The sequence below is a fragment of the Schistocerca serialis genome, chromosome 8, assembly GCF_023864345.2.
Source record: "Schistocerca serialis cubense isolate TAMUIC-IGC-003099 chromosome 8, iqSchSeri2.2, whole genome shotgun sequence".
Lineage (NCBI taxonomy): Eukaryota > Metazoa > Arthropoda > Insecta > Orthoptera > Acrididae > Schistocerca > Schistocerca serialis.
This window is the reverse complement of record NC_064645.1, coordinates 487198204-487210828: the sequence shown is the minus strand read 5'-3', so window position 1 is coordinate 487210828 and position 12625 is coordinate 487198204. Positions and strand designations below refer to the sequence as shown.

The 12625-nt window shown below is 37.8% G+C and overlaps 1 protein-coding gene across 1 annotated transcript in view; it reads left to right on the top strand.

Annotated features, from left to right (window-relative positions):
* LOC126416739 (ATP-binding cassette sub-family F member 1) overlaps positions 1-12625 on the top strand; it is an 85665-nt gene that overhangs the window by 61075 nt on the left and 11965 nt on the right. Inside the window, exons 6-7 of the mRNA XM_050084571.1 lie at positions 357-594; positions 6742-6913. Of these exons, the coding sequence (XP_049940528.1) occupies positions 357-594; positions 6742-6913 (410 nt within the window). The remainder of the gene's footprint in view (positions 1-356; positions 595-6741; positions 6914-12625) is intronic.

The window sequence follows — 12625 nt, the reverse complement described above, 5'->3', positions numbered from 1 at the left end:
CTTCCCACACACCCTATGTAAATGGAATGGGAAGAAATCCTAAAGTGATACAAAGTGGAAGTGCCCTCTGCCACACACTTCAGTGGTTTACAGAGTATGGATATATGTGTAGATGATATTGTCAAAAAATATGTAGTGGTCTCATTGAAGGGACTGCAAGTGTGTGTTTTAATTAAAATTCTGTGTATTTTAAATATTGTATTACACTTACACATTTTGCATGCATACATAACTGGATGCTGGTGAACTCTGTTGAGCATCCAAACTTACTTACTTACCGTCACTGCCACCACCACCCCCACTACCATTTTCTAATTAAATTATAATGAAGTAATTTTGTTTTTTGATGTCTGCAGCTATTTGCAAGGATGGAAGAAGACCTTGTTGATAGTGTCCCACGACCAGAGCTTTTTGGACAATGTCTGTAATGAGATAATCCATCTAGATCAGCAGAAGCTGTATTATTACAAGGGTAATTACAGTATGTTCAAAAAAATGTATTCTCAGAAGCTGAAAGAGAGGATAAAGGAATATGAGAAACAAGAAAAGAGATTGAAGGAGATGAAATCTCATGGTCAGTCCAAGAAGGCTGCTGTAAGTATCAATTGCTGTTATTTTGGATTTATTTGTATTTCTACTTTCTCTTTTTCCTTTGAGGAAGCTTTGTGATTTAATTGTTGTACAGATGTTTACAAAAAAAATAGCTGTCTATAATTTTTCTTTCATAAGTATACACAAATATCTTCTCCTATCTGTCTCCTCTTTTAACATGACACAGGTCTTAGTGCCATCACATGTTACTTACTCTCTGTGTGTGGGCTTTTTGAGGCCCCTATTCTTCAGTTTCTATCCTTTGTCATTTTGAGAGTTAATATTTTGCTCAGTTTCCCATGAGTCAAAGAAAACTGTGTCCTTTAGAGCTCCATGCTGAGTGTTACACTCTTACTTATTGCCATCAATGGGCTAGTGACCTATGGTGGAGGAGTGGTTATACCTGCACTGTATGTCAACAACTTTGTGTTTATGTGTTGCAGCAATAACACCATCAGCTATATGTATTAGTTTTATGTAATTGCTGTTGGTTTTGGGGAGGGGGGGGTCATGATCTTCAGACCTCTAGATAGGTACAGCAAAACATATCATTATGCATTAACAAAATTATACTAAGCCACTACAAAGTACATGTGTGCCTGTGACTATTACAGCATTAAAACTGTAAAAGACAACAGCTCCAGATAGTACCTGACTAGAAAGTGTGTAATAGCTGTTGAAAATCAAATAGATTACAGAAGAAGTGTATTACTCAGTGGTAGTACTATGTATATATAAATGAGAAGGTGTATATAGATTTATACCGTAAGGTTTAAAAGTCTTCTGGGCTAAAATAACCATATGAGAAGGGCATATTCCTCATGTTACAAAAATAAAACAGATAAAATGCTGTGGTGCTTAATGCTTTGTCTGCATGAGGTGGGACATAAACATGTAATCACATTTAAGGATTTGCTGAAAAACATGATGCCAAGTAAAGATAGTGACAAAGATTATGATTCGTTATTATGTGATCATTTCATGTGTAATATGTGCTCCAAAAAGGTTGTAATAAGTATTTTATAGCCTACACAGAATGCAAGTATTAGGTATCATGATAATTGCACAAAAATAGATCTCAAATTCATAAACAGTGGAGCTCAGTGGCAGTGCCCTACATCTATCAAACAATTAGTAGAACCCCCGAACACTGCTGGAAAAGGAAGTAGATACAGTAAAAGAAGATCTAGTGGAAATACATTCTGAACATGAATACCTATTTAACAAACACAAAATAGTAACAGGAAAACTATCTGCTGAGTGCTTAATTGTAAGCAATCTCGAAGTTCTTTTGGTGCCAAAGGAAGAAGATATCAGTGCACTAAAAGAAGAATTGGTTGCAAAATATTCCAAATATGAAGACTGCATGAAAAAATTCAAAGAACTAAAGAAAAAACTAACAACAGATGATCAACACGCAACCAGTGCACTGTGTTCTAGTGCCTCATGCGTGACTAACGATGCCAATAATAGCAACTTGTTACTCTAGATACAGATTCTAGTGCTTCGAATAAGAACTCAAACAAGAATAATGTGCATAACACCAGCAACAAAAGGCCAAGGCAAGCACGTTGTCACAAAAGCAGCGCAGACACTGACTGCAGTATTAATAACGACCACAGCAGCAATTTAAACAAAAATCTATGAGGTAATAAATGCAATATGCTATTTTTGGTGCACAGTCGTGACAGGAAATTAACTAGTGTATTAAATGACGTAAACAGCGACATCACAGCTACTGGAATCGTGAAACCAGGGGCAAAAAAAAGGATGCTGTCCTAGAAAATATTAGCCAAAAGAAAATAACGTTACAAGACACTGACCGTGCTGTTTAAGTGGCTTGAACAGTTAGCATGTAATTAAGCACACACACATTGTGCAGGTATAAGGATGTTCTTGGAGCATAACAAATCAAAACATTCAGTTGTTGTTAAAACACCCCAAAGATACAATTTAACTTAAAGTTCATGTGTCGACAGAGACATACATAAAACACCCAAATCGTACAGACTTGTTCACAGTATAATAATTGTGATGTTTTAGATATAGACAATATTGATCAATCTTTGCAGATCAGACACGGGCTATATTAAATTACAAAGGGAAACTTTTTCTGTGCGAACAGGTTGACAGAGTAATTGAGAAAAGATTCAGAACAAATAAAAGAATGAGTTCAACAAATCATACAGTCAAAGAGAATCCAGCCTTTCTTCCAGATAAAATTGTAGAAGTTTAGTTCCAGAGTCATCAGAGTTCAAATACTTCATGTAAAAAAACAGTTTCCTAATCACTTAGAGAGAAAACAAAACAAATGCAAATTACTTACCCTCATACAGGTCAACATTTGCAATATTGGAAATAAATTATTAGAGGCGGAACATTTTTGTGAGGTGAAAATTGTGATGTATTGTGTGTCTGAGAACATTGACTTACAGAAAATCAAGTAGATGTTTCCATATGTAACGAGTACATTCTGGCAGCTATAATGTGCAGAAATGGGAGAAAAAATGGAGGATTGCAATATTTATCAGACAACACATAAAATTCTCTAAAATAGATGTAAGTTCCTCTGAATTAAATGGAGAATTTAGTTTCATAAGACTGGCCAAGTAGAATACAATAATTGTCAATCTGCATAGATCTCCAGATGGTGATGATAATTTATTTATTGAGAAATTTGAAGAGTGATGAGAAAAATCTTAAAATTTTAAACAAATGTTGCAGTCTGTGGTGCTTTCAAAGTAGAGTTGTCTGGCTCAGATGAGCCCAACTCAAAAACAAATTTAAATCTAATCAGATCATTAAATTTATGTTGTACTAACTATAGCCCAACACATGGGAGTGCCTGTTTGGACAATATTATAGTTAATTTCTCAAGAGACCTCGATGCTATTAGCATAGCAGATGAATTTTTTGCAGATAATGATCTTCTACTCCTTACATACCGCACTGTACACCGTCAGATAAAGATTATGTGACTGCAAATAAGAAGCCCAGCATGAGAAGGGTTAGAGGTCAGAAAGAGGAATATATAAAGTTATTCACAGACTGCCTTAGAAATGCAAACAGGGACTTTGTTTATGAGTAAGATTCAGATAATTCAACTGTTGAAACTCTCTTTAATAATTTCTTTAAGACATATATTGATTTATAATACTCCTGCTCACCACAGAAAAGAAACACTTCTAAACAAAAAAGAAAAGGTAAAAAGCTTAAATGGCACACTGGTGACCTTGCTGGTATCAAGGAAAAATGCTTTCACTGTAAAACATATGTAATAGTAATTGAAAATGTGAGACAGATCTGTGTGACATTTACCTGAAATGTAAAAAGCAACATAAAGCCGAACTTAAACTTGCCACTCAAGTTGGATATGAAAATAGCTTCAAACAAATGTTGGGCTGCCTGGGATATGCACTTCTACCCAAATGAAAGATGTTCTGCTTGAACCAGAAGATCTCAGTAAATACTTAAGTACTATGGTAAATGAATCAAGATCTAAAATTAACCAGTCACATATTAGTAATTGATGTTCTTACTGATCAGCTTTGCAGAGGACATGAATTCCATTGGGCTCTCATCACACTCATAGTTACACTAAATACTGTTTCAAAATTTTCTAACTCGAATAGTGTGGACGCTACTCACTATCTAACTATACAATAGAAAGGACAATAAATTTATTTGCAAACCATTTGCTTTTATTGTGAACAAATGCCTAAAATTTGGAGCTCAAAATTTCAAAAGTTATACCTACATACAAAAAGAGGGAAAAGCATCTCCCCGAGAACTATAGGCCAGTGTCTATTGTTACAATATTTTCCAAAATATTTGAAGCTATTTTTCACTTACAGTTTAGTAACTACTCTGAAAAACAATGTCCTTTGTAGTAAAAAGCATTGTTTTTGACAAGGAAGAAATACCACTTCTGCAGTCTTTGAAATTATTAATCAGACATTAACTGCATTTGAAAATAAGAATATAATCTCTGTTGAGCTATACGATTGGAGTAAGGTGTTTGATGTATCCCCTATGGCGTCTTATTAGTCAAACTACAATATTATGAAATAAATAATATTCACTATCATAACAGGAGGCAATTAGTGTCAGTTTGGAATTCACATATGGTGTGTCTCAAGGCTCTGTCCTTGGACCATTCCTCTTCATTGTTGCATTTAAAGATTTGCCACAATATCTGGGGTTTCACTCAGTTATCTGCTATGCAGACGACACAACTTTAATGACTACATATAAAGATATGTTGAAATTAAGCCAGAAATCACAGGACATTCTCTCCTTAACACTAAACAGGTTCTCATCTAATAAACTACTTGCAATCCAGAGAAGACTCAGCACCTGCAGCAGGGACCAGCTAATGACATAGAAGCAAGATGTGTAAAACTGCTTTGAACACTCATTGATTTCAGAATAAACTTGCAGCCCCATATTAATCATGTCGGCAGAAAGATATCAAGGATGTCCTATCTCGTGTGGATATTATGTGATCTAGTGAGATTTTTTCTGTCTCTCATATCTTATGGGCTGTTGTTGTGGGGTCACTCGCATCAGTGATGTATTACTGATTCACTAAAAGTTGCTATGAATACTGCATAAGGTGTGTCCAATGGAACACTGCCGCTCTTTATTTGTTAAGACCAAAATAATGACAGTGATAAATCTTTATATCAGTGAGTCCATTGATATAGGTGAAAACAACATAGCAGAGTTTGACACCAGAAGTACATACTCTGTCATGACACTAGAAACAAGAAGTATATTGACAGTCCTAGGCACAGGCTGACAAAAAGAGGCAAATCTCATGAAGTGAACTGTTGGAAATTTCTTAATAAATTGCCACATTCTGCAGTCAATACACCTTTCTGTAATTTTAACAGTAAAATGGATAAATGGTTAATAAACAAACCATTCTACAGTTAAGAGAGTTCTTGAATAGTGGTGTTTTAGGTAGTTTTAGGATTATAATTACAACACTGTACAACAGACTTATATAGGATAAATTATTTGTATAAGCAGTGTGAACAATAATTAATATAGTGATTGCTATTGTATATGCCATGGCTGTTGGGAAACATGGTCATCATGAAGGGATTTAGGTGGTCTGCAACCAGTGTAAGATACTCCTTGATTGTCATGGTGCCTTGCATGAGCTCTAGTGGACCCATGGATGCCCTTGTGAAAGTTCCCCAGAGCATATTGTAGCCACCGCCAGCTCGTCTTGGTGGAGGCCTATCGTTTGGGGTGTTCAATGCCCTGTGTGTTCACACAAGAAATTTAATTCTGCCACTGTTCGCTGCCTGTCCTGTTTTACCAGTCCGTCCAGCCTACAATGTCAGACATCTGTAATGAGGGGCGGCCACCCAACCCCATGATGTGTGAATGTGGTTTCACCTTGGTTTCGCCATGTGTCAAAGACACTCACTACAGCACTCCTCAAACATCCGTTAAGTCGTGCAGTTTCAGAAATTATCATGCCGAGACTCTGGGCCATCTTAACCCTTCAATACATCCTCTCTTCCTGTTACCCACCACGCCTCAACCTCCGCTAATTTCAAGTTGCCGCCGCTCATACCTCACCTGTCATTCAACATCATCTTTGCCTCTGTACGGGCGCTAAAGACTACACTGTTGAGTGCCCATAACACCAAATCCATCCATCTTTGCCTCTGTACTTCCACCTCGACTGACATCTCTGCCCAGACTCTTTGTGTGTGTGTACCTGTCCCTTTTTCCCCGTAAGGTAAGTATTTCCGCTCCCAGGATTGGAATGACTCCTTACCCTCTCCCTTAAAACCCACATCCTTTCATCTTCCTCTCCTTCCCTCTTTCCTCATAAAGCAACTGTGGATTGCTAAAGCTTGAACTTTGTGTGTGTGTGTGTGTGTGTGTGTGTGTGTGTGTTAGTGTGTCTATCAGCATACCAATGCTTTCGTTTGGTAAGTTACATTATCTTTGTTTTTAGATCTGTTTGTAATTACTTGAGAAGGATACGGTGGTACAAAAAAGCAAAAATTTCTTTATTAAATGTAAAAGTTTATTAAATCCAAAGGATGACTGTGTAAACTATCAGACAACTATTCTTCTCATTATCAAATATAAGTTACTTAAACATGACTGTTTTGTTACTCTCAGGAAAAGAAGCAGAAGGAAGTACTAACTCGAAAACAAGAGAAAAACCGTTCAAAGATTCAGAAGGAGGATGAACAGGGACCAACAGAACTATTACAAAGGCCACGTGATTACATTGTGAAATTCTCCTTTCCTGATCCACCACCTTTGCAACCACCAATTCTTGGCTTGCACAGTGAGTATGAAATGAAAATAAAATTGACAGGCATTTTATAATCATGTAGCATCATATCATCATGTACAGAGCCTTGCACATAACTCTCACCTCTGACTGTCATCATTTGGGCATACTGTACACATGATCCTATAGTGAAATTGGTATCTCAACACTTGTACTTTTGTTTCTCCAAAGTACTGTGTATGTGTATTTGAACTTGTATTTCTCCAAAGTATTGTTTGTGTGTGTGTGTGTGTGTGTGTGTGTGTGTGTGTGTGTGTGTGTGTCACAAAGTAAAAGCAACAGAAAGAGACATTTGAGGTATGAAGCAAGGTTACCAGAAAATGGTGTTCCAACAGAAAGGAATTAAGTTGGCTGCAAGGTAATACAAAGGGCCCTACAAAATTATTTACAGAACATCTTCAGAGAAAGACTTTATCCCAAAATGGGAAAATTGCTGTAACTGGTCTACTGAAAAGGAGACAGGAAAAATTAAAAGAAAATTAGTCTCATCTCTGTAATGTACAAAATGCTTGCTGAACTATCATCAACTGTATAGTAAATACAGTGGGTTTTAATCAGAGTGCTAATCTGGATTTAGATGTGCACACTGTTCAGTGGACCACTTGCAAGTCTTGAACAAAATTACTGCAAGGAACCTGACTACTTGTTTAAATGTCGGTTGACATCTCAACACCTCTCCTAGTCAGTGAGTTGTTAACTTTACCCCTCAGCTGTGTACTAACAGTCCTTCAAAACAAAGGCATTGATTCAACACTTATTAGTACAATGTATACCCTGATTAAAATTAAATTTAATTGATGTTTCAAGGAGTCAAATGGTGGGGGGGAAGGGAGAGTCATTCTATCTCAAGTGATCAAGGGCCTCCCACTCCATGAGCTTCAATTTTTCCGTATTTTAGTGTGTGTGCACCTATCCTAGAAATGAACCTGTGCAAAATTTTAAATAATGGCTTAAGTATAGGAGAAACAGTGGCCTTCTGTTTGGATGAGTTTCCAATGAATGTGTGTGAAACGAACAAAACCCAATATTGGAAGCTCATTATTACAAGACGAAAGCAACTAGGAAACTCTTACTTTCAGGTCTTGAATAACTTTTGACTGTGAATCAAAAAAATACAGTGCGTGTGTGGGGTGGTGGGAGGGGGAGGCAAAATGCAATTTCGGTGTTCAGTAACTATCAGTTACTGATAGACAAGGTAAAAGACAATTCACAGACATTGCTTCATGTAATCCAGCAAGAGGCATACCAAGACTGCTTCCAGAAGTGGAAACTGCATTGTGAGCAACATGTCAGTTGCACAACCAGTAAAAGGTAAGTGTTGAAAAGTTTTGTGGATGAAGTTCCGGAATGTTTTTGAAGAGATCTTGTATTCCTTACTCCAAATCTCCCTTTTATCCCCTTTATGATCCAGGCCTGTTCTTGTGTATTTGGTCAAGCAGTTGGTCTCAGACTAGTGTAGTGTTCCCAGTTATTGTTTATGCTTTGCTAGGTAATGAGTAAAGAGAGCACCTTTTGCATTCCAGAAAGCACTGGCTTTAATGTTTTGATTAGATGATTTTAAACTGCTGACTCGCCTTTCTTGTGCAGGAGTGCAGGCTTCCAATCACTGATTTGACTGATGTTCCTTATCTGCTTTGAAGTGCTGTTATCTGTGTTTCGGCCTCAGTAGCAAAGTGGATTACAAAATCAGTTGAACACTTTTTTAAATGATCTAAAAATGGTGTAAAAATTACATTTTGCATTTTCCTCTAGTCGGCATTCTACAGGAATGGCACCAGTATGCGTAAATGTTTCTAATAGTTAATCCTTTTTGTACAGTCTCTGTAGAAATTTGCCCAAGTAGGGGAAATATTATAAAATTGCTATCTCCAAGCAATGGAAACTCCTCATTGGAATATCTGCAGTGTTGGAAAAGATAGATTGCTGCTTACCATAAAGAAGGCAAGTTGCAGACAGGCAGAACTAAAAGACCTTGCGCAAAGCTTTGGCACAGCCTTCATCAACAAAAGAGGAACGAAGAAATGCACACCATTCATACACACAAGCAAGCATACCTCACACATACGACTGCCAACTCGGGCAGCTCAGGCCAGAATGACAATGCCAAATTCATTCTGGCCTGAGCTGCTAGAGTTGGTGGTCACGAGTGTGTGTGTGTGTGTGTGTGTGTGTGTGTGTGTGTGTGTGTGTTTCTCTTTTTATGATGAAGGCTGCGGCCGAAAACCCTGTGTAAGTGTCTTTCAGTTGTGCCTGTCTGCAACTTAACGTGTCTTCTTTACGGTAAGCAGCAATTTTATCTTTTCCTACATTGTTAAAATTGCCATTTTGTTATGTAAATGATTCAGGGAGTTTGAAATTGTGTCTTAGTCCCAAGAATTAAATTTGACACCAGGTACCCCAAAGGTCTGTTATTATCTGCCTAATATTCTCTTTAAGGTAGATTAGTTTGATACTTAAAAATTAATCATATTTCCATTATATATACAAAGTGCATATTTTTAATAGGGTTATTGATACCACCTCTTGTTAGTTAATGATTTGACATTTAGTCTTCATCAGATTATATTCAACATTCTCCCAATATAATGATCAAAAAGTTGGGAAGTAGATCTAGAAGATATTTGCATATCACTAATCTTAGGTTGACAATGAAAATTATAACATATAAAATAGAAAAATATCAGATAAACAGAGAAAATCCTGTACAACTTCTTCAAAAATAACCAGCAATAAATGTCATTGCAAAAAACTTTTCAAAATGGAAATGCCAGAAATAAACAGTAAATTTTGTAGATGAGCATATTTATAGATGTATTTCAATATTTTATATCATTTATTTTTCTAATGTTGACTAGCATTTCTAAAATGCAACAAATTTGTTTTGAAAGCTACATGTTTTAGGTTGTACATATATGGTCCATCCCAGGCCTGGGAATTGACTAAATGAGTGTGGCAAAATGTCGTAAAACCGCACTCAAATTGGCTGGTAGAACAGACATTTAACGCTAGAACAGACCCAAGGCACTTCTCATATGCCCAGTTTGCCACTTTAATGAATATTCATGCCAACTGGGGTGCAATCTGTGATTGGGTGTTGCACTGCATTGCAGCCCGTAGAGATACAGAAGGTACCGACTCATGACATGAACAGGATTTCAATTTTTGAAATTTAACTGCTTTTCTCTGGTGAAGAAAGAGATTCTCTTATTCATTTACGCATTTGGGTTAATGGTTGAAGACACCTGGAGATATAACATGACCATATTCTTTAGATTCTACTGCATTCTCCCTGCCAAGTAAAACTGAATGTTGTATCAGTAAGCTGATGCAGGCCTTATTTGATCACAGACAAGAGGTAGACTACTGCTGTGATAGAGTTGTGCCACATGGGGGAGGGTAATCTTGTGAGAATTGGAGTTGGAGTGTCAGGCATGTTTGTCATATTGTGCTGTTGAGCCAGCACATCCATGCTGTTGGAGCAGTCCTTTACTGTATCTTGACAAGAACTATATTAGGAAGTGGAAAATATATTTTGGCAATGCTCTGTAAAGGTTCACATTTGCCTTTGACTATGGGACAAACAAACAAAGGTGGTTACTAAATTCACAGTATTTGCCATTGCACTCAGCAATGCTAAGTCTTTTGTTAAGTTTAGAATCACAGATAGTCATTTTTAGAAGTATGTGCGAATTCTGTAGGCCTATCAAAATTTTTAGGTTGGTGCATAAGTTCGAAGCTTTCCTTTTGCGTGTTGTTATTCCGGTTGCTATGAGTCTGTTTATTGATTGTGATTTTTCATTTGTAGTTCACTGTTGCTATTTGAGTTTACATATTGTCATTTGGAGATAGTGAGTGAAGCTGTGGATGCTGGAAAATGCAGTGTCAAGTGGAGAAATTGGAATATTTCCAATATATTCTTCTGTTTAGTTCAATAGAGGAGTGCCAGCAGTGGAGGCATTTGTGCCGTGTATGAGGATAATGACATTGGACAGGGCATGGTAAGAAAACGGTATTATCTTTTTTAAGGAGGATTGTTTTGACATTAGTGACTTCATGAAGAACTTTGTGGGTTGATGAACATCGTTTATGTACATTAATCGACAATAACCCATGTCATTGTACTCTAGAACAGGCAGATGTGATGAACCATGATCATTCCATCATTGTGCAACATTTGCATGCAATGGGGAAGATTCAAAAATCAGGTGTATGGTTTTTGATTGCTCTAAGTGAAAATCACAAAAATCAACTGGTGGTCATATGTGCATCTCAGCCTTTATCATTACTGGCGATGAGGAATGGTATCTTATGCCATAAAGAAAAGAAAGGAATGATTGAGCCCAAATAAAGCAGCAACCCCTTGTTCAAAGACCTGCATGCGTCCACAAAGGACAAAGCTATGCATCTGGTGGAACAGCGATGGTGTAGTGTACTACACATTGATTTCTAGAGGTGAAACTGTCACTGCCTACATTTGTCAACAGCTAAGATGTCTTGCAGATGCAGTCCAACAATAATAACCAGGAAGACTGCATGTAGTGATGCACTCCACAATAACGCCTGGGGGACTGATGACCTCAGATGTTAAGTCCCATAGTACTCAAAGCCAATAACGCTTGCCTGCATTCTGCTAGACAGACAAAAAGAACTATATAGTGATTGGTTTGAGGAGTCATGTCACACCCACCTTATTCACATGATCTTGTGCCCTCAGAGTTTCACCATTGCCGCTGTCTATCAAACGATCTTCAAGGAACTTTCTTGCTGAAAATGCACTCTGAACGGGGCTCAAAGTGTGCAGGACATTCATCATGTTGATACCACATTATTTGATACAAATGAAAGGGTTGGACTTCCATCGGTCCAGGTAAGGTACATCTCAGGAACCGCCTGTACTGTCGCCCAATAAGAGTGCCATCAATGGAATACAAGCCAGTGATGTGGTGTCCTACAATACCACACCATACGTTGTCATGCCACTGATGTTGACGTTCAACCCAGTCAATCCAGTGTGGGTTTTCTGGTGACCACTAGTGCATTTTGCGTAAGTTGACATTCGCTTGGTTTGTAAACATGACCTCATCGGTAAACAGTACCCTACACATGAACCCATAGTCTTGCCATAGAACCCACTTACAGTATTTCCGGCAATTGTGAATGTCGTTGCCACGGAGGCCTTGATGTAGTGCCATGTGATATGGATGGTACTATGCCTGCGCAGAATACGCAACATGATTGTTTGAGGGATTCCCATAGTTCTCTCCATTTCACAAATACTTGCATGAGGGTTTATTGCAGTGGCTGCCAGGACAGATACCTCTGCTGCTTCATGTGTTATGCCTATACTCCGGATCCGCATTCGTGGAGACAACAGCTCTGTTGTGCGATTTGTTCTAACGATATTCATGAAGGTTGGGTGTGTCGGAAGACGTCTATAAGGATACCACTGGGCGTGCACCTGTGCCACATGTGTACCAGTATGGTGACTTTCTCCATACAGTAATATCATGGTAACCATTTCCTCATTTGTGAATACCATTTTGAATGCCTAGAACGGATGGACAGGTAGATTAATACCACGAAGACAACAGTGACACCAATTATAGATTGCAGTACACTGCTGCCATGTACCTCTACATACTTTCTCACAGAACAACCTGCTTTGTATTGAACTATTCCCACACATTCTGTACGCAAATGCAGAGG